Raw genomic sequence first — 18,837 nt, forward strand, 5'->3', positions numbered from 1 at the left:
TGAGATGAATACCAGAGTACGGGTGAGAAGAGGTTTTATCTTAGAATGGAAAACCAGGTTGGCTAAAATGGCAAAGACAAGTGAGCTCCCTGGAAGCTTGCCTCAGGTATGCTGTTATCCACACCTGACTAGGTGTGGCCAATTAGCACCAGCTGAAAACATTGAGGAGATTAGGGGCTGCAGAGGGACGTAACACCTCCTCCCTCATAAGGGTTCCTCTAGGACCCCTAAATTTATTAAAAGCCCCTCTGAAGCCTCCAGGTCCTTGACCCACAAACCTGAAATAAAAGTAAAAGCTAACAGAAGCACAGTGTTCACGTTATAGTCGGCATCTTTAAGCATGGATGCCCCTGCATGAGGATTTGAAGTTGCCACACTGAACACAGAAAGTAACATGTGACCAACACAACAGTCAAACCTGACCTGCAACAACACAAAACCAAAAGTAGCAACAAATAATCACAACCAAGTGATCTGTTGTCTCCACCACACAAACAGTCACATACAAGTGGGCCTATACCACAACAAGTTACTTTAATCCACAAGGTTCAGTAAAGAAAACATACTAGTGACCACTAGTGGTGGGGAAAAAATGGATACTGTGTAGCATGGTGATATTTTGTTTGCTAATAATGTATCGATACAGGGACAGCAGAAATCGATACTTTGTTACAAAAAAGGTTTTTGTGCTCTGACTTGAGAGCATGTTGATCCTTTTTCTGAGCAAGAATCCTGACATTCCTTCACTGTCCAAATGTGTTTAATAAACATGACAGTTTACTTATTTTAATTTAAGACATGTTTTATTTTAATTAAGTTTAAAACTTTTTTATTTAATGTAAAATTCTATTTTGTTTTAATTTACTTTCAAATTCTTCAGTTGCTGAAGGGGCTGCATAGTTTTCATAAACTGCATAGTTCAGAATAGCTATAATTGTACCAGATGGTTGATTCAGTTAAGTTGGACTAGACTGTAATACAAACCGTTCAGTTTGTCAACAATCAAACTGAAATGAGAGAAAGACTGAGTGTGAGACTTTGATATTAGAGAAAATGATGATTGATAAAGTTTACCTTTATGTACAGATAATATCGTATCGTGGGATGTATGGTGATTCCCACCTCTAGTGACCACAAATGGAGAGCTATGGCCACACAACGACCACATCAAGGGTGCCTCAGCACCCCTCAGTGTTGTTGCCATCACCTGGCCAACAACACTCACAAGTGATCCAACAAAAGTAGCCATATTCCCCACAACACTCACCTCATGAGGATCTCATTAGCATCAACACTGACATTAGATGCACGCACAGTGACACTATGCCAACTTAAAAACGACCTACCTGCCTCAGCTACAGACCATAATTAATGAACGGTCTCAAACCTCTTGCCAAGTTTGGTGCCACTGGTTCACTATGTGCAACTCCCAGCATAAAAAGCTAAAACACAACAAAACTTTACCTGTCTGGTCTTCAGTGGTGCACTGGGCTCGAGGCAACTTTAAACGCAAACTCAAGGGTAGGCAGCAGACCGGGGGACAGTTTCCCACCAAACCCTGAAGCGTACCCCCACCCAAGATAACCACCAAACACAATAAACTAAAACAACAAAGCAAAACAACAAACAAGTGCTTCGATGGAAGGGCAGCAGCCACCCAGCTGAAACACACCATGGCAGCCTAACCTAGCCTGCATTCCTGCCATGTTCGCTTGATGTGTGTGTGTGTGTGTGTGTGTCAGAGGCTGGGGGGAAGGAGACCAGCTATGCTTCGGGGAGGTGACCGTTATCTCAGCGGCTCACAGAAACAGCCAAACAAAGAAGTGCGTGAGCGTCCAGCTGTGACGCCGGCTGATAACACGTCTCCTCTCAAAGCCGTTACAGTCAGAAAAGCTATTGTGATGAACGGAGTCTATCCAAACGCTAATGTGTTGTCATTTAATCTTGATCAGGTGTGTTTACATTCAGTTAATGCTGTTGTCATGCTGTAATTAGGTTTCATTAACAAGTAATTAGCCGATTTGGGTTTTTCCCGTTCGACTGCGATGCATCATGTAAACAAAGATTATTTACAAACATCTTGATTTTTACATCCGCACTTTATTCCAGCTTTTCCACTGCATCGATGCATTAGTGTTTACCACTTGGTTTAAAGTTTAATTACAATTTTAATGTCATCTATGAACACTTTTTTTAACCTACATGCAAATATTTGATTTTTTTAAATGACAAATATAAATGTAAATTTAAAAGTCAAAATGGAAAGCCTGTAATTATGGATGAAAAAATAAAATAGAAGTGCACCTGTGTATTAGCCAATGCTGGATATAGTGGTGAAATGACCACTGGAAACAAGAGCTTTGTCACTTTTTGAAACGTGCCTCAAGAAAAACCAACAAAAAAAAGCAAACGTTAAAGATGGAGAAGGTTACAGACACAATGCTCAGTGGAAACCTTTGCAGCAGTAATCACTAGTCCTCCGTTATAGAACGAGCTGTAGCGCCATTAGAGCCAGCGATCTCCCTAAAGATGTCGACACAGACGGCGCACTTCTTGCACAATTTAACTCTGAAAAAACAGACGAGCGGCGTCCTTGGATTTGGCACAGAGGTTATCAGTGAGGATCAGTTTCTGTGAAAATACACGATTGTGCAACATTAAACCCGCATGCAGAAAACGTCCAGATTAGTTTGCTGAAGAACTGGACGTGTGACGACACAGATCATTCGTAACACTCAGGTGGGGTCTGCCGTGTCCCGTCTGAACTTAGCCAGGAAGTCCCAGTGACTGGAGAATTCCCACAGTGAAGAAGAGAAATGGGATGACATGTGGCTACATGAGTGCAAAAGGTGTTGGAGAGATGACATTTATAGATGGCACCACGGCTGCCTGTGGTTACACAAAACTAAAAACACCCCAAACTTGATACGTTGAGTTCCAGAGTCGCTGACAGGAGAAGAAGATTCCCGAGTGCAAAACAACGGCGTCCTTCATACCAACAAGTCAAAGTGAAAACAAACAGGAACCAAACTGACTTCAGCTGCATCGTCTGCAGAAGTTTCATGTAGCAAGTCAAATCTCTTTCTTCTTAATTTTACATGATGCAAAGATCCTGTTGTTCAGAAGTAACTTCAAAGGATGTGCACTTTTGAAACATTTGACATTTAAGTAACTCTGCGCCCTTTGCTGCACATCATCTATATTTTAATAAAAGAATGTAAAAGGTCACCGAGACCTTCAGTCAACAGCATAACTTCAGTTACAGTGCAGCAGAGCTACCGTTAGCCAAACAGTAGCTACAGTTTCACTTCACAGACTAACATGAACACAGCACATTCAGCCAGCATCTACAAATCCAGCCGTCATTCAGAGGTGAAAGCACCAATATTACTCACCAGAAGCCCCAAAGACGTGTTCGCTGCCACCTGGCCAGGTAACAATGCATGAAAAAGGGCAGTAATAGCAAAATAGCACAACGAGCCATAAAAAGCAGCAATTAGGCAAAAGTATACTCACCAGTGAAAGGAGAAAAACCTAAAAAGGTCCATCTGTAGACGTGTGTTGCTGAAACTTCATCATCCAACCTGTTTTAAAAGCTATTTGCTTCGTCTGATCAACACTCGTGACTCACAAAGCTCATCTGCACTGATGCTTCCAACCACCTGCTTCTAGCAAGAGTGGGACTTATTTATCCTGCCTCTTCCCATGTCTCCTGTTCCCGCCGCTCTTATTTAGCCCACCTCCTTTGCATCTCTGCCATCCTTCCACTTTTCCGTGTCTCAGTCTGTAAGGTGGGAATTTGGAAAATCCCAAAGCACTTGAGGAATCCTGCTGGTTTTTGTCTGACTCGTTTCTGGATATTGCTTCTCAGACAAAAACTAAAACCTGAGACGTGTTAACAGAGACGCACAGCAAAAGAGGCATTTAGGAAACAAAGAATGACTTGATATCATCTAACAGCCCCACAATGAAGCCACTCCCCCAGCTCTTCTCTCTCACCGTCTAGAACCACTCCCTAAAAGTTGAGTATTATACCCCCTGACCCAGTATCATGTTCAGCCGCCTACCAGGTCAGGGGGCAGCTCTCCCACCCTCTCTTATTACCACCTTTCAACCAGCCCAGTCGTAGCTGAGCTCAAACCCCTGCATGACTACTTGTCTGTGGGTTTCGTTAATATTTCTTGCTTCACCAGCTCAGCAAAAGCCTATTTGAGTAGACAAACACACACAAAGTGCACATTTTCAGGGAAACACATGATCCGGCGACCACCCGGCCAGTTGCCATGTCTGTACCAAACGCCTGCAAGCCGAGACCAGCCCTCCACAGAAAAGCTTTTAAAACAGTAATGTCATTAGACTCCCAGCGACTTTAAGGAATCTCCATTTTTGGAGCGCGGAGCCTGATCAATAGAGCAGAGTGCAGGAGAAAGGCTGCTGGCAGCACTTCCCTCTGCAACAGGAGCGGCTCGCCTGGAATTAAGACAACTCTGAAAATCCCATTTTGGAAAGAGGCCCGGCCTCACTTACTCAGCTTCTGTCCCGACTTAAACAAAATATTTTGTCCTCTTGGTTCAGATATATTTAGAAGTCCTCACAATGCATACAAACAGTGTCCTTTCTTTAAAATAGCTGCTAAACGTAGACCATCATTACTCTGCAATTACCCACCCAAAGTACAAACACGCACGGGCTGAAAGCGCACCATCCAAGTGGTGTAATAATTAACTGGGAATGAAAAACCAGAGAAAATGTGCAGGAAGGAAAATGTTGCAAAACAGAGACGGAGAAAGGCTTCAAAGCCAGGTCCAAACATACCACACACCTTTTTCTTTAAACAAATGAATTTATCGCTCCACAAGATGATAAAGCAAACTTTGCATATCTCTAACGGTTTTTCCCTCCCTTTGCTGCTCGAATCGTTAAAGTTTTTTTTACATCTATCTGCAGCTCTGGCTAAAAATGCACGAGCTGACCGAGAACGATTTAATTCCACAGTCGCCTTTTCCACAAACCCAGCTTCCTCCTGTGCCAGGCAAACCCAAAGTGGCCATAATGGGCTACGACACACGGCGGCCAAAACATTGTTTCAGAAATAGATCTGGAGGGCCGGCGCTCTTGGCGTGTAGCAGCAGGTACCCAACAAAGCCTAAATGTCACCCACATTATACATCGCACGAAGGATGGGATGGGAGGGATCGATCAGTCACTGTGTGGTCGCACAGCAAATTAACCTTTAAGTAAAGACGTGATGCTGATGTTTAACCAGAGCGTCCATAAATGCGCCGTAGAGTCTTCAGGATAAGCACCGCTCCCATCGAAGAACACTAGACGGCCAACATCGCCAAAGCTAAGACAGCGTAGCTGGTCCACATCTGGTCTGTTTGTTTCTCAAAGCTCCCACCAGTGTTTCATTTCCACAGGTCCCAGCTGCCATGGCAACATTTACATTATAATGTTGGATAGCATTAAAAGACCGATCGCATATCGCAAAAGAACAATTACTCGTGGCAGTTCCTGCATCTGAGAAGAGACGTGACAGCCAAAGGAAAAAGGTTTCATGATGGAGAATTTCATGACGAGAGAGTCAAAATTTATTTTTCAGGTTTTTTCAAGTTAAAAAAAAAGACACATTTTCATGCAAGAAGGAAAACTGAAAGATTTAATGATGCTCTTTTAAACATGGATTTAATTTCAAAGAAATCAGAGCGACTGTAACAATAAAAAAATAAAATAAATAAGTAAAAGCCAAAAACAACTCCGGTAAAGACGTTGCTCACTGTGTGAACAGACAGAAGCAGCCGAGCACTGATGGATCCAAACAGATCTGAACTTTATACACTGTGTTTAATAAAGTGGCGATTCATCCATAGAAAAATGCATCTTAATAAATCCACCATGAAAGCGACCCTGAGACGGCCACAAACATCCAGAATTCACTTCATATTCTGCAGTTACGGTTTTCTTACATCAACATCGATTTGCTATCAGAGAGTCGGCGCCAACCAGCTGGATCCAGTCCTTCCCTCTCCCTGTTTACTTAAGGGCAGCCTGGTCGAGCTGCTGCTGCGGCCTCGATGTCATTCAGCTGCCTGATTCTCTCGTCCCAGGGTCGAACTAAATCCACCGCCTGCAGCTGGTCGCTGCTCTGGGATGTGAGCTTGGAAGGAAGTACGTCCGAGGATGAGGATTATTGCTTTGTTATTTATTGTGCTATTTATCAGTTCATCTGAGGACATGCCTTACTGTGGGCACAAAGTTAGAGCAGAGACACAGTACTGGTGCAGGGGGAGAGCGACAGAGATCATCATAGTTAGGCTTAGTTTTGTAAAAGAACAGAAACACAGCAGCGTTTGGATGGAGAGGTTTCACACGAGTCTAAATTCAAGAGAGGAAACCAGGCTGCACAAAGAGTAGTAAGAGAAGTCTTTAAAACCGGTCAGAGCAGCACGCTCTGTTTGGTGTAACTATTTTTAAATCCCAGTAGCTCTGCAACCACGTGAGCTAGCGCAATAATTTTTTTTGCATATGAAACCGGAGGAGTTGTACTTACATCTTATGCCATCAGCTTGTCCTCGGTCACAGTTTCCTTCCACATATAGTTTTGCAAAAACTGCATAAAAATCACTTGCAGCAACAAAAACATAATATTCCAGAAACACGCTTTGCCGATCCGATCAGCTGTTCATAACACTTCCTACGTCCATCAGCGCGAACTATCGCATGTCCGCCATGACCTGCCCGAAACGGGAAGTGACGTCATTTTTGCGGAAATGTAGTTTTTTACCATCAGGGCCTCATGAGCCTATACTGGTGTTTTTAAAAGTTATGTTTGACTTTCTGACTTTCTGTGTGGTTTCTGGGATGCTTAGGACTCATATTGCACTGCTGGAAATAGTTTATTTTGATGCATATGCTGCTTTTTTGCAAATTTGCATTATAATATTTATTTTCGTTTTTCCTGCAGTATATAAAAATTGGTGTATTTCAAAAATAAAACTATGAAGACACTCAAAATAAATTTCCTGTGGTGGGAAACTATTTTGTGCAACTTTTTTGTATTTACAGTTTTGAGGGATAAGCCTCTTAAATTTGTCTAACTAGAAATATATGTTAAAAAAACAAAAACAATTTTCAATTTTTTTGTAGTTTATTGCACTTTTTTGCAATTTATGTAATTACTATGCACTTAATGCAGACATATTATTAAAATTTGGGCTGTAATGGTTGTATCGATGTATAGCAACTTGAAATGCTCCCAAAAATGGCTCCACAGCATGTAAACATATAATATAAGCTCTGGTGGACTTGGTTCTATGGTCGGTCTTAAAGGGTTAAAGCACGCCAGTGCAAAAGTGTAGCAACAGTGTTAGTGAAATTATACGGATTCAAAACGTTCTCCTCCTTCACCATCTTTCCTTAAAAACAAAGTGTCATCTTTTCTTTCATTTATTTTTGTTCTTGAACACGTGCAGCACGTGAAGCCGTCTTCCAGGTTGTACTTTTTAGAATGACTAGTATCTAAAGTCCAGCTATTGGACAATAACTCTTATTTATATGTTTCTTTGAACCATTACAGATGCATTTCTTGTTTTAGTGGCTAAAGATGCAGAAGGAAGGAAGCATTAACTGCTTCTGTAGTGTGCAATCGTTTTTTAACAGTCAACAAAAAAAGGCAAGTCCACACACTTAAATGCTGGGATGGAGTCGGCGACGGACTTGCAGGAAGTCGTGGGCTGAGAGACAGAGCACCAGGAAGCGCCTTCCAGCTTTTTCGAGAACTTTGTGGTAGTTGTGCGAGGAACACCAAGGTCATGAACCTACAGCTGCGGGGATACAGTTAATGCAGCAGTCCACTGAGGACTGACAGACAAAAGGACAGATGGACACCAACAGGTCCGTCTCCCTTTTCCAGCTGTTGTAGGAGCAGCAGTGGCCCCAGGGCGCAATGATTAACGCCTCAGTCAAACGCTGCACAAACCAGATGGTAAAGATAGATGAGAAGGGCAAAGTCCCTCATCGCTGCAGCTCTGCACCCACGGACAAACCATCGCTCTCCACACACGATTAATCCTGTGCACACAGCGTTTAAATCATTTTTAATAAACATGGAGCCGTAGTCAGGAAGCACTGCGCCGTAAAACTGTAATCACATGGCCTTTTCTGCGCAAACATAAAAGAGCAGCATAAAAACTTTTATAGCATCGCTCTTTACTTTCCAAACCTTAAATGACTAAAGAGCGAGAGGCGACTTCATATATTCTGGGGAGGAAAAAAGAAAAAGAAACGTCCGGCGTCGACTCGACAAGAAAAGTATCCCTGCTAACAAAAGAAACATGCAATCAGGCGAAATCTTTCCTTCCTTCGTTCTAATCGTGCCCTCCAAACTTCAGTCGGGACGCTCGTTACGAAACGAGCTCACAAACACGACATTGTGCATCAACAAGGGTGGACGTTTCTGACAAACACACTGGTGTGGCGAGAAAACAGGCATCAAAGCCCTCACATGCACGCTGACTCAAATCATAAGCTGGCTCTTTTCATAAGGCACAGAGCATCTCACATATCAAAGGTCTCCCTCGAACACTCAATAGCATCCCCTTCAGCTCGCTACATGAAAGAGAACACTGTGGTGTCTTATAATACGCCGTTTTGCCCGTTCACAGGGCCCGACTTCAAAGACGGACAAAATCAAGTAGGAAGCCTTTCAGTGTCTCCTTCGAACGGAGTTCAGAAATTATCAGGAGGCAGCAGGGTCGTTCATAATCTGGCACACTAAACGCCTTACTAGACCCGCCATCACACACTCGCCGGGGCTTCTGCTTTGCAGAGTGCGAGTAAGTATCACGAACATCTGGCCAAGCCCTTATCACCATGGGAAAAATGTGTAAGGAGGCTGTGTTATCCCAGCTCCAGGGTCCGTTTAGATTGTGTCTGCGGTTCAGCAGCCATACTGAACTGTCATAGCTGTGAGTCTTGTTAATGGGAATCATGAAAAGTGATTGTTAAGCGTTTGTTCGCCTATTTCATGAGAGCGAGACCTGAGGCTGTTTTGCCTTCGATGCCACGCAGCGTCGCTCACGCCTGACCCACGTGGGCAGAACTAAGTCAAGTCAGAAAATGAAATGAAGCTGGCAGAGGAGGCGTTAGAAAGAAATGACAAACAGACCGGGTGGGTGTCAATATCAGTGACATTCACCTGGACTGAGTGTGGTGGGGGGTTCAGGTAGTTTCATTGGGGCCAACTGCACCAACGAGTTGGGGAATCCTATTCTTAATGGTGCTGCCACGTGAAGACATTCGTGGACTCCTCAGTGAAGACGTTTCATTAAATCGTGGTTTCTCTCCGACTCACACGACACAGGCCGGCAGGTCGACCACCTGAGCTACTAACAGGAAGTTGGTGCTTCGATCCCAGTCTGCTCCAGTCTGCAGATACTAGCCCCATGTTGCATTTATCGAAGTGTGGATGTTAGTTAGGAAGCACTTTAATAAGAGTAGAAAAAGTGCTTGGCTGAATGTACAAGTTGTGTAAAGTGCTGAGTGTGAGTGCTCAACATTAGGGGTGGGGAAAAAATGGATACTGTGTAGCATGGTGATATTTTGTTTGCTAATAATGTATGGATACAGGGACAGCAGAAATCGATACTTTGTTACAAAAAAGGTTTTTGTGCTCTGACTTCAGAGCATGTTGATCCTTTTTCTGAGCAAGAATCCTGACATTCCTTCACTGTCCAAATGTGTTTAATAAACATGACAGTTTACTTATTTTAATTTAAGACATGTTTTATTTTAATTACGTTTAAAACTTTTTTATTTAATGTAAAATTATATTTTGTTTTAATTTACTTTCAAATTCTTCAGTTGCTGAAGGGGCTGCATAGTTTTCATAAACTGCATAGTTCAGAATAGCTATAATTGTACCAGATGGTTGATTCAGTTAAGTTGGACTAGACTGTAATACAAACCGTTCAGTTTGTCAACAATCAAACTGAAATGAGAGAAAGACTGAGTTGTGTAAAGCCCTTTGAGTGCTCAACATAGAGTAGAAAAGCACTATATAAGAACCAGCCCATTTACATCACTACAGTATTTATTTATTAGACTTGGCACCTTTGTGATATAATTAAAGAAAGTTGTGTTCAGACAAACGACCACCAGCTCAGTGAACATGAGTTTAAATGATAAATGCAGAAAGTGAAAGAATCTGTAGCTGAGCACATTTCAACATGTGATATAACACGAAGCCGTTTAAAGCAGCGTCGTGCAGACGTACTCCGAGTCCTCGGACAGGAAGCAGGATTTTTTTTACCTTAATGGCAGAAGATTTGAAGCAGGCTTTTGTCTGAGTCCTTTTGTCTGATTAGTGCACTCATGCTCCCAACTCCCATTACTACCGTACTCTGACAATAGAAGCAATGACTCATTCAGTAGATTAGCAATGGAAAAAAAATAATAAAAACATTCGTCGAGCTTCCAAGTGCACCGATTTGTGTTTAATGAGGGGGGACGGTGCACACACTGGTCTTAACTCATCTGTACAGCTGCACCCCACGGTGTCGCACCTCAGCTAACCTCACATGCACAGACACTACAGGCCAACATGAAGTTCAACGCGATAGAACGAAGCTGGAACTTCCAACATGCAACACAAATTCATAACGTCACATGTAGGGATGGGTACCGGTATCCGGTGCCATGATGGCACCGGTTCTGACATAAACGGTAGTAAGCAGACCGAAAAGCAGCGCACATTTCGGTGCTTTATTTTCCTGAGCTGTGATGACTTTGGATTCTAGCCAATCATTTTACGTTTCCGAGGATAGTAGGCGGGTCCAGGTACGTACGTTCTTTTAGAGCAGAGCTACAGATTAAAAATGTCCAAGGCGAAGCGGTCAAAGTCTGTCTGTACTTCACAGCAAAAGATGCAAACTCAGCAGCTGCAACAAGTGCTTTAAGCTGATACTGTGATACTGTCAAAGGAGGTAACACCTCAAATCTGATGAAACACCTGGCGACGCATAGCGTTCTTTTTAAAAGCCGAGAAATGCGCCGTATTTGATAGCTTGCTGCGAGACCTCACACCGAGCACATCTACTGCGGGTGTGGTGCCTGTTATCGACCCGGAGTTAGCAACATCCCCCAAAAACCCGAAGAGGAGAGTCCTGGCCCCTAGCCCTGCCAGTGTAGCAGAAATGATGAGGATGATGATGCAGCAGCAGCCGTTCTTCTCTGCGTGAGTAGCTTAATGTTGTTCGTGTGTAATTTACGTTGAGTAGGCTAACCACGTTATTACATTAATGCATGTAAGGTGAACTAGCAAACACCATCATAGCTACATGCAGCTGTCTTCTTGTTTGATGGCAGATACTCCCTTCACCCTGGACAAAAAGGCTAAAATGACCAAAGAAAAAGTGAAAACAGTTAAACATGAGAGGTTTTTGGACCAATTTTGTGTTCTCCATTCTTTAAGCACCGGTTTGAGCACCGTTTAAGCACCGGCACCGTTTCAAAAGTACCGGTTTGGTACCGGTATCGGATAAAACCTAAACGATACCCATCCCTAATCACATTACAGGCTCGAGTTCAAACTCAGTCTTCCTAACAAGACTTTTAATTTCACATCTGCAAGCAGGAACATGAGAGACGCAGCTTTGACAGACACACAATGCAAGACTTTTATTAATATTACATAAAAATGTTCCGTCCACAAACATGCACGCACAAAGGCTAAAAGGATGGTTAGCGCTACGTTGTTGTTTCCTGTTCAGCTGACAAAGGATGAGTAACATTACTTTAACATAATGATCATTCCTATCAATCAACAGGATCCGAGACAAAAAGGAAATCTCACCAAGACTTCCACTGGGAAATAGGACCAGTGTCCCAGAAATGAGATGGCCCCATCAGATTAACAGAGGCCTGAGAGGGGACATGACGGGCAGTTTGTGGTGAAAACTCGCAGGACTAAAAAACTGTCCAGCAGTCAATATAATGACATTATGAGAGGACAAAAAAGGCTTAAATTTTATCTAATGTTTCACAACATCTCAGGAAAAGGAGGCATCAGGATAATTATGCTTTTCCTGCCATATACGAAGCGAGAGCCACAATTATGTTTCCATAATTCACTAAAAAAAGCCGTACAGTTGGCATATTTCACAGTGAATCTGAATGACAAAAATACCGAGCAGCAAATTAGGATTAAAGAGAAAAGCATTTGGCCGAGCAAGCCACTCGAGAACTGAACCAGAGCCAGTGCACCCACGCACGCCAGCCCGGAGAGAAGACAGGGAATAGTCCATCCTTTAATCAGAGAAGATATTAAAAGAGCATCGATAACCTAGATGCTTGAATTAAATGTGTCTTCACCTTCTCAAATCAAGTCAATCCGGCTACACTCCCGAGAGAGGTCACGAGAGGACTCGGATCCTTACAGAAACACAGCCATACCCATCAGAAGTCTGAACCTCCACGACCGTCACAGGGACACGTTCGTGGGTTGAGCCGCATCTCGAAAGGATAGATATTAAACCGCCGGAGGAACATATGACTTCAGTGACGCTTTAGTAATATTTTAAGTTGAATTTAAATGTTTGCGACAGGACGTGTTTAACATGGAGCTGCCAGGCGACGGGAAACGAGGAAGACCACGAAGAAAACTCACGCATGTAGTGAAAGAGGAAACGCAGCGTTGGTGCGACAGAGAAGGATGAGACGGAGTCGCTGTGGTGCTCCCCGAAGGGAGCGGCCGAAAGACGAGGACGATAAAACAAACGTGGTGCAAAAACATTCCCAGCAACATCCCAGAGGAAGCGGCAGCAACGTAAAACAGTGAAAAGGCTGAATGATAACGTGTCACAAAGGTGACATTCCTAGCTGGAGGGGAAGCCGCCATCTTTTCTGTAGCTCGGGCCCATTAAGGTCGTCTGTATGCGGGCTTTCTTTCTGGCCGGCTCGCTGGCGAGCACATTACAGGGAAGCAGTTTGGACTTTGACCCCGGTGCCTGCAGAGAGCTGGGAAACACTGAGCTCCTCTGCTTCCTGTCAGTGCGAGATGCAGGAATCACAGGTTCCTGAATATTCCGCCTTTTCCCTGTTAGTGGTTACGGCGCCTGACGATGTGCATTCCAGCACTCGTGCGATTTCACAGTCTAGGAGCAGGTGTTGCTTTTGATTGGTGGTTGTTGTACTCCAGAGAACAACACACCAAATGAAAGAGGGGGGGAAATCTCACACTTCCCCCTCCCTCCCCATCAACTTTCTTTTGCCATTACCACTTCTCTCCCCCCTCCTGTTTCAACAAATGAGCTCACTGTTTTTACAATGATTAGTACTTAAGGGACTTAGCAGCAAATGTACGAGGTGTAAGTGGTGTGAGTGTTAAGACAACTACACAATGCACAAATTCATGCAGAGACAAAGAAAATGAGACAAATAAGAGCGCCAGCATGGATCCCCCCCCCTCCCTCCCTCCAGGCTATTAGTCCCAACTTAGATGAAGGTTTCAACCAACCTGCAAAATCAAAAGCTTTGTATTTTCCTATAATGGATAAAACTGAGACAAAGAACTGGAAACGATCGAAAAACAGTTTGGGAAACAAACACACAGAAGTTCAGGCGCTGTTATCAAACACATCCACATAGCGACGCTTTCCCAGATGTGAGGGACGATTTCAGACTCTACCTGTGACTGCTGGCAGCACACGATGCTGTGAAGAGGACACAGAGCTTAAGGGAAACAAAACGCCTTCGAGCAAAAGGTAGGAAAAAAATATATGCATCACACCCACCACGTAATCCAGCACTCGTCTTTGAAAGCATATGCAAGAGCTGAAAAGCCAGGTACACACAGGAAGAACACCGAGCCGGAGATAAACAGCCTACGAGCGATTAGAACTGCAAAGCCTTCAGTCTGCTTAAGTAGCTTGGTGTCCTCGACGGTGGGCGATTATCTTGCGCTTGGCTTTGGGGGGACATCAGACTGTCAGGGCGCAGTTAGAGAACAGCCAGCTGGTCGCGGCGTGGAGAAGCGTTTCTATCGCGGTGGAGCAGATGAGCCAAGCTTTCCTGGGGGCAACAAATAAATAAGAAAGTTGCGAGTACTAAGAATATAACTGCTCTGAGACCAGCCGGTCAACCGTGACGACAGCCTGCCACTGATCATTAGCAGACTAACTTCTGGATGATGTCAGTGCAGTAGTGAGAATTTACCGCTACTACTTCACAAGCTGCGCACACGTGGACGCAGTTTAATTTGATGCCATTTTAAAAGGAAATAAACAGAAGTGACGTGTGAGGATGAAAGAGAGGAGTCCAGTTTCCAAGGCAGAGTAAATACCACACCTAACGCGCCCACGAAGACGCGGAAAGAGGTCTTTGTGTGACGGCAGAGTCACGGTCATGGGTTAGAGCGGTTTAACCTTCTGATCCTCTGCCCTCCTAATGTGGTTTCTGAACCTTGAATTTTCTCCAAGACTCACACAACCTCACAAAAACATGCGAGTGGAAACTTTCAGCACCAAAGAAGTTCTTAATTTGCTGGTGCTACATTCCTCAGATAAAGAAATTACTATTAGCAGGCTGTAAAAATGTGATAACATTGTTCAAACAAAACAAAAAGTTGAGGAATCAAAATCCAATGATGGCTGAAAAACAGGATGCTGAACAGGAAAGCTCGTGAGGCATTTCAGCCTTTTGTTTTGATCCTAAACAGCTGATAAATCAAAGCACACACGTTAGTTCCTGAGAGTCACCAACAAGCTGATGGCCGCACTGTGGAAAATCCCACCAGGCTGAGAACACTTGTCGATACAGGACATGTCTTAAATATGATAGGGCAGCTTTTAGATGCCTTTACGGTCCGTGACCTCACTCTGTAGCGCGCGCACACACGCACGAGACATTAAAAAGGAGTAACGAGAACAAAACCAAACCCAGGAGTCATTCTTGTGAACGTTACCAGCCGATGCCACATCCAGCTGGAATACTTCGTAACTTTCCACACGGGGGTGTCCTCAAACGCCTCCTCCCCCATCCATCCATGTGTCAAACCAGCGGGGTCTCGTCTACACAGCGCCAAACGTTCACAGCGAAGGTTTTGGTGTAGACACGCAGCGTCGTATCGGCCGGGGAGAGCGTAAAGTTACTGCCACCACGGCACTTGGCACGGCATCCGTGTCCAAGGAGCCCGGTGGCAAAGCGGCAGTCTGCGACGCAGAGTGGAAAAAACTTCCAGACAGCACCACGCTGCTGAACCCTGGCTAACCGCGCACCTTTTAGCCGCAGGCTCGAGCACACATCGCCTCACACCTACCTCCGTTTTCAGGTCAGCTGTATCACGGTGTCCGGCGGCGTACGAGTCGGGGACGCTTGGGTCAAATTTTAAAGCCGCTGTCTGCAGTTTCGACGCGGTGAACAACGTCGCAAGGCAGCAGCCACATACAATGAATAAGTTTGAGCACGTAGAGCAGCCGACATGTGATAGATGTGTATCACACACGAAAGCCTGACTGAACACACACAGACAGAATCGCGCTAACAACTCGTTTAGGTGCAAACTTAACCGTAAGTTGCGCGGAGCTCCGAGAAATCCATGCAGCAACTTGCTCGCTCGCGACAACCCCTGTTGCTTAACTTGTAGCGAGCCAACTACCCAGCTGTGACAACCTCTGTCAAGCCAGGGGCAGCGACAGCAGCGACTTCCGGTTTGGAACTTCGAAATAAATGTAGCAAAAAGTAGAATAACACGTTAATGACAATTTATAAAACAAAAACGCCACACAAAAAGAAGATTTCCTTTATTTTATTTAATCAAAACCTAAAATAACAAATGCATTATTTGCTGTTATTTTTAAAGCGTTTCACAAGAGATATTCACGTTTTTATTTTTTAAGCAAAAAAAAAAAAGCATCATCCGGTAGCAGCACCTGTGACGTATGATGTTTCTACTGGCGCTCTCGGGTTTGTTTTCATGTTCAGGATTTGTCTGTTAGCATTTTCATATCATTAAAATTTCTGTATATAAATTATATATAATTTTGCCATTTCCAACCTACTGTGGAGCCTCGCCGTGTAACAGCTGACTTACCCTTTAAATTCAAATCTGTCACATACACAGTGTGACACGTGGGGAAATGCTTATTGCCGTGCAGTAAGAATTGACCTTAAGATAAAGGGTATAGTACAGTAAGTGATATTTATGTAAATTAACTTTTTACTTTTGCAGAGGATTGTATATTACATCATCCATTACCAGTCACCGGTAAAACAGTGTAAAATAATATTTCTGATTGTTATCGCATCAAATAATGATGCATTTTTATGCATGTAATTACATGTTTGTGTGACTGTACACACACTTTGCATTTTAAGCTTGTGCACAATCAAAGCCTCCCAGACCAATCCTGAGAATGCTGAACACTTTGCATTACATATTCTTACAGTTTTGTGGCTTCTCAGCCTGGCTGCATGATAAAAACAGTCCCAAGTTTCAACACAGTGCCATTCAAAAAATCTCATAACTCTCTCTGGGCACAGCTGATTGCTACACTGTCACTCTTTTAATCAGCCTAATGCCACCACTGAATGCCGCAGTGGCAAACTTTGTGAGAAACTAAATTGATTATCTGTCTGAAATGGCTCGTAGGCCAACCATTAGACGTGAAGGAATGTAATTCCAATGAATGACATGGATTATTAACTTTAGGGAGATTAGGTCCCTGTGGATAACCAATCAAGAGTAAATACAGCCTGGAGACGAACTCACTAGAAGTGCATCAGTTCTGGCAGATGGGTGGGGGCACAGAAAAACTAATCATCCAGTGCTGAAGTCTGTCAGAAGCTTATGAGGAATACACCACATCAGTGTGGAGTGTTACTTTATTAAAACATAAAAAATGTACACACATAAAGTAAATATACAGAGTGCACATCTACGTGTTTAACATAAAATACAACTGAGCTGTACTTTCAGCGCCGTTTCCCTCACTTAGAATAGATTGAGATGAATTTCAATAGGCAAAACGTTTCCTCCGATAAGCAAAGCGTTCAAGTACAGTTACTCTTTTTCACATTTTAGTCTTTAGGAACAGTGCCATCTACTGTTACGCAGGTGAGGGGGGAGGGGGACCGTACACATGCACACTCCCACAGAGAGTTAGCGGCAGTCGCCTCAACTGTCTGCAATGCAGCACAAAATCACAAGCACACCGCTCATATGAGCAGCAATGCAATTTGTCATTAGGACTAAAAGAGCCACGTCCATGTCGCTGAAGCCAGAGCACCACGACATCATGCTGCTAAGATGTCAACATCAAAACTAGCATTCAAGTTTGAGCCCAGATTGGTGATTTTTCCTGCAATAATCAACATACTGTAAAAAGAAAAAAGTGAAGATATGACGAGTCACAAGTTTTTTACCGTTCAGCCCACTTTACTCATTTGTTGTCTCATTTTTACCGACTTCAAGCAGCTGAACGTGAACAAAGTTGCAGATTGCAGCTTTAAAGGAAAACTCTGCAGTACTGGCAGCTAATGCAATAAAACGCTGTCACCAGAACCACACCCTGGAGACTCTAAATGATAACTGCAGCAGCTGTTTTAGCGTGCCAGTGAATCCAGTCCTCTTCCAGTCAGAGTGAGCAGCTTTGGACGGTGCAATAATAGGAAAGTTCATCAATTCTTTTGCACTGAATGCCACCATAACTGAATTGTTTTTAAACAACAAATGGAAGTTATCTATGTCACAAAGTCTCTATATTCATCCTAGTTTAATAAAAACAACACAAAGACTTTACTTGTCTTCATTTGAATGAGCTGAGGTTCAACCAATCAGTGCTTCGAGGTGAGAGTAAGGGTAGAGGAGACGCGGAAGATCTGCGGCAGCATGTTGCTCAACTGGTAGAACATTTCCTCTGAGATAGTCTGTGAGTACAAAGAGACACACAGAGGGGTGACCGGGTTAGTGAGCAGACTGAGGTTTGCACGGAAACATCTTCCCAAAAAACAATAATACAGCTGAACTCTTGGCGTCCAGTCAAGTATTAACAGCCTCGGCGGCGTCCTGAAATGAAGCGAGCTCAGCAGCTGTGACTGGAACAGGGGACACACTCCAAGCACTGCCACCCGTCAAGTAAGAATGTAAGTAATCCTAAAGCAGAAGCACCGTCCCGCAAACACACGGCTTATATTTAGACACAGCGTTTCTTTGAGTCGCAGACAACAATGTCGTTTCAGTAGCTGCTATTTTGAATGGTGTCTGAGCATGTAGCTGACAGGAAGCCCGTACAGTCAGAGTCCTTTGATGCCGCTCGTTTTATCATCTTATCCTGTCGGCGGGAGCTCGTTCTATAGGATCCACCGCCCTCCTGACAAACCGCAAAAACTCTGCATGTATAGCTTCGCAAATAGTAACGGCCGTGATTCATCCTGCGCGGCAAGCTTCAATCAAAATAACAGAAAACCTCGCTTCAAAGTTAAACCCAATATTTTTTCTCTTTCCTTTATAACTTAAATAATAACAAATGAACATAAGACCTGGATTTCCAACAAAGGGAAAGTGATTACACCTCAGTGTTGGCGAGCTGCACACTAATCCCACTGCTTATCACACATTTATGTGATTGAGTCTCTGAGCTTTCTTTTATCACAGCAGTGCAAATATGGAGCTAAAATATCCTAAAGCTCTGTAATCTATGATTTATGGCACGCTTAACTCTTCGTAGTGTGCAGTCGGAGACATGCACTGCAAGGCCAGGTGTGCCTTTTGTTACATTATGTACGTGCGAGGCCTTAAGTATACAATTCTTTAAAAGAAGCATGAAGCATGGCCGGAAGGCA

The 18,837-nt window shown here is 43.7% G+C and overlaps 2 protein-coding genes and 1 long non-coding RNA gene across 7 annotated transcripts in view; 1 reads left to right on the forward strand and 2 right to left on the reverse strand.

The window, feature by feature from the left end:
* Positions 1–9,631, forward strand: part of LOC146515938 (uncharacterized) — a 34,179-nt gene extending 24,548 nt beyond the window's left edge. The window contains exon 3 of the long non-coding RNA XR_014875045.1: positions 9,548–9,631. This is a non-coding gene — a long non-coding RNA (uncharacterized LOC146515938). The remainder of the gene's footprint in view (positions 1–9,547) is intronic.
* Positions 1–15,676, reverse strand: part of LOC146515937 (solute carrier family 45 member 3) — a 41,002-nt gene extending 25,326 nt beyond the window's left edge. Inside the window, exon 1 of one of the 5 annotated variants that reach the window (XM_085165997.1) lies at positions 15,564–15,676. The gene's annotated coding sequence lies outside the window, so the exon portion shown is untranslated. The other 4 variants (XM_085165996.1, XM_085165995.1, XM_085165994.1 and 1 more) reach the window with 4 other exon arrangements.
* ferry3 (FERRY endosomal RAB5 effector complex subunit 3) overlaps positions 1–18,837 on the reverse strand; it is a 231,544-nt gene that overhangs the window by 197,171 nt on the left and 15,536 nt on the right. The window contains exon 14 of the mRNA XM_085165999.1: positions 1,123–17,922. Within this exon, the coding sequence (XP_085022125.1) occupies positions 17,830–17,922 (93 nt within the window). The 3' untranslated portion in view covers positions 1,123–17,829. The remainder of the gene's footprint in view (positions 1–1,122; positions 17,923–18,837) is intronic.

This window comes from Neolamprologus multifasciatus, chromosome 7 (genome assembly GCF_963576455.1).
Source record: "Neolamprologus multifasciatus chromosome 7, fNeoMul1.2, whole genome shotgun sequence".
Lineage (NCBI taxonomy): Eukaryota > Metazoa > Chordata > Actinopteri > Cichliformes > Cichlidae > Neolamprologus > Neolamprologus multifasciatus.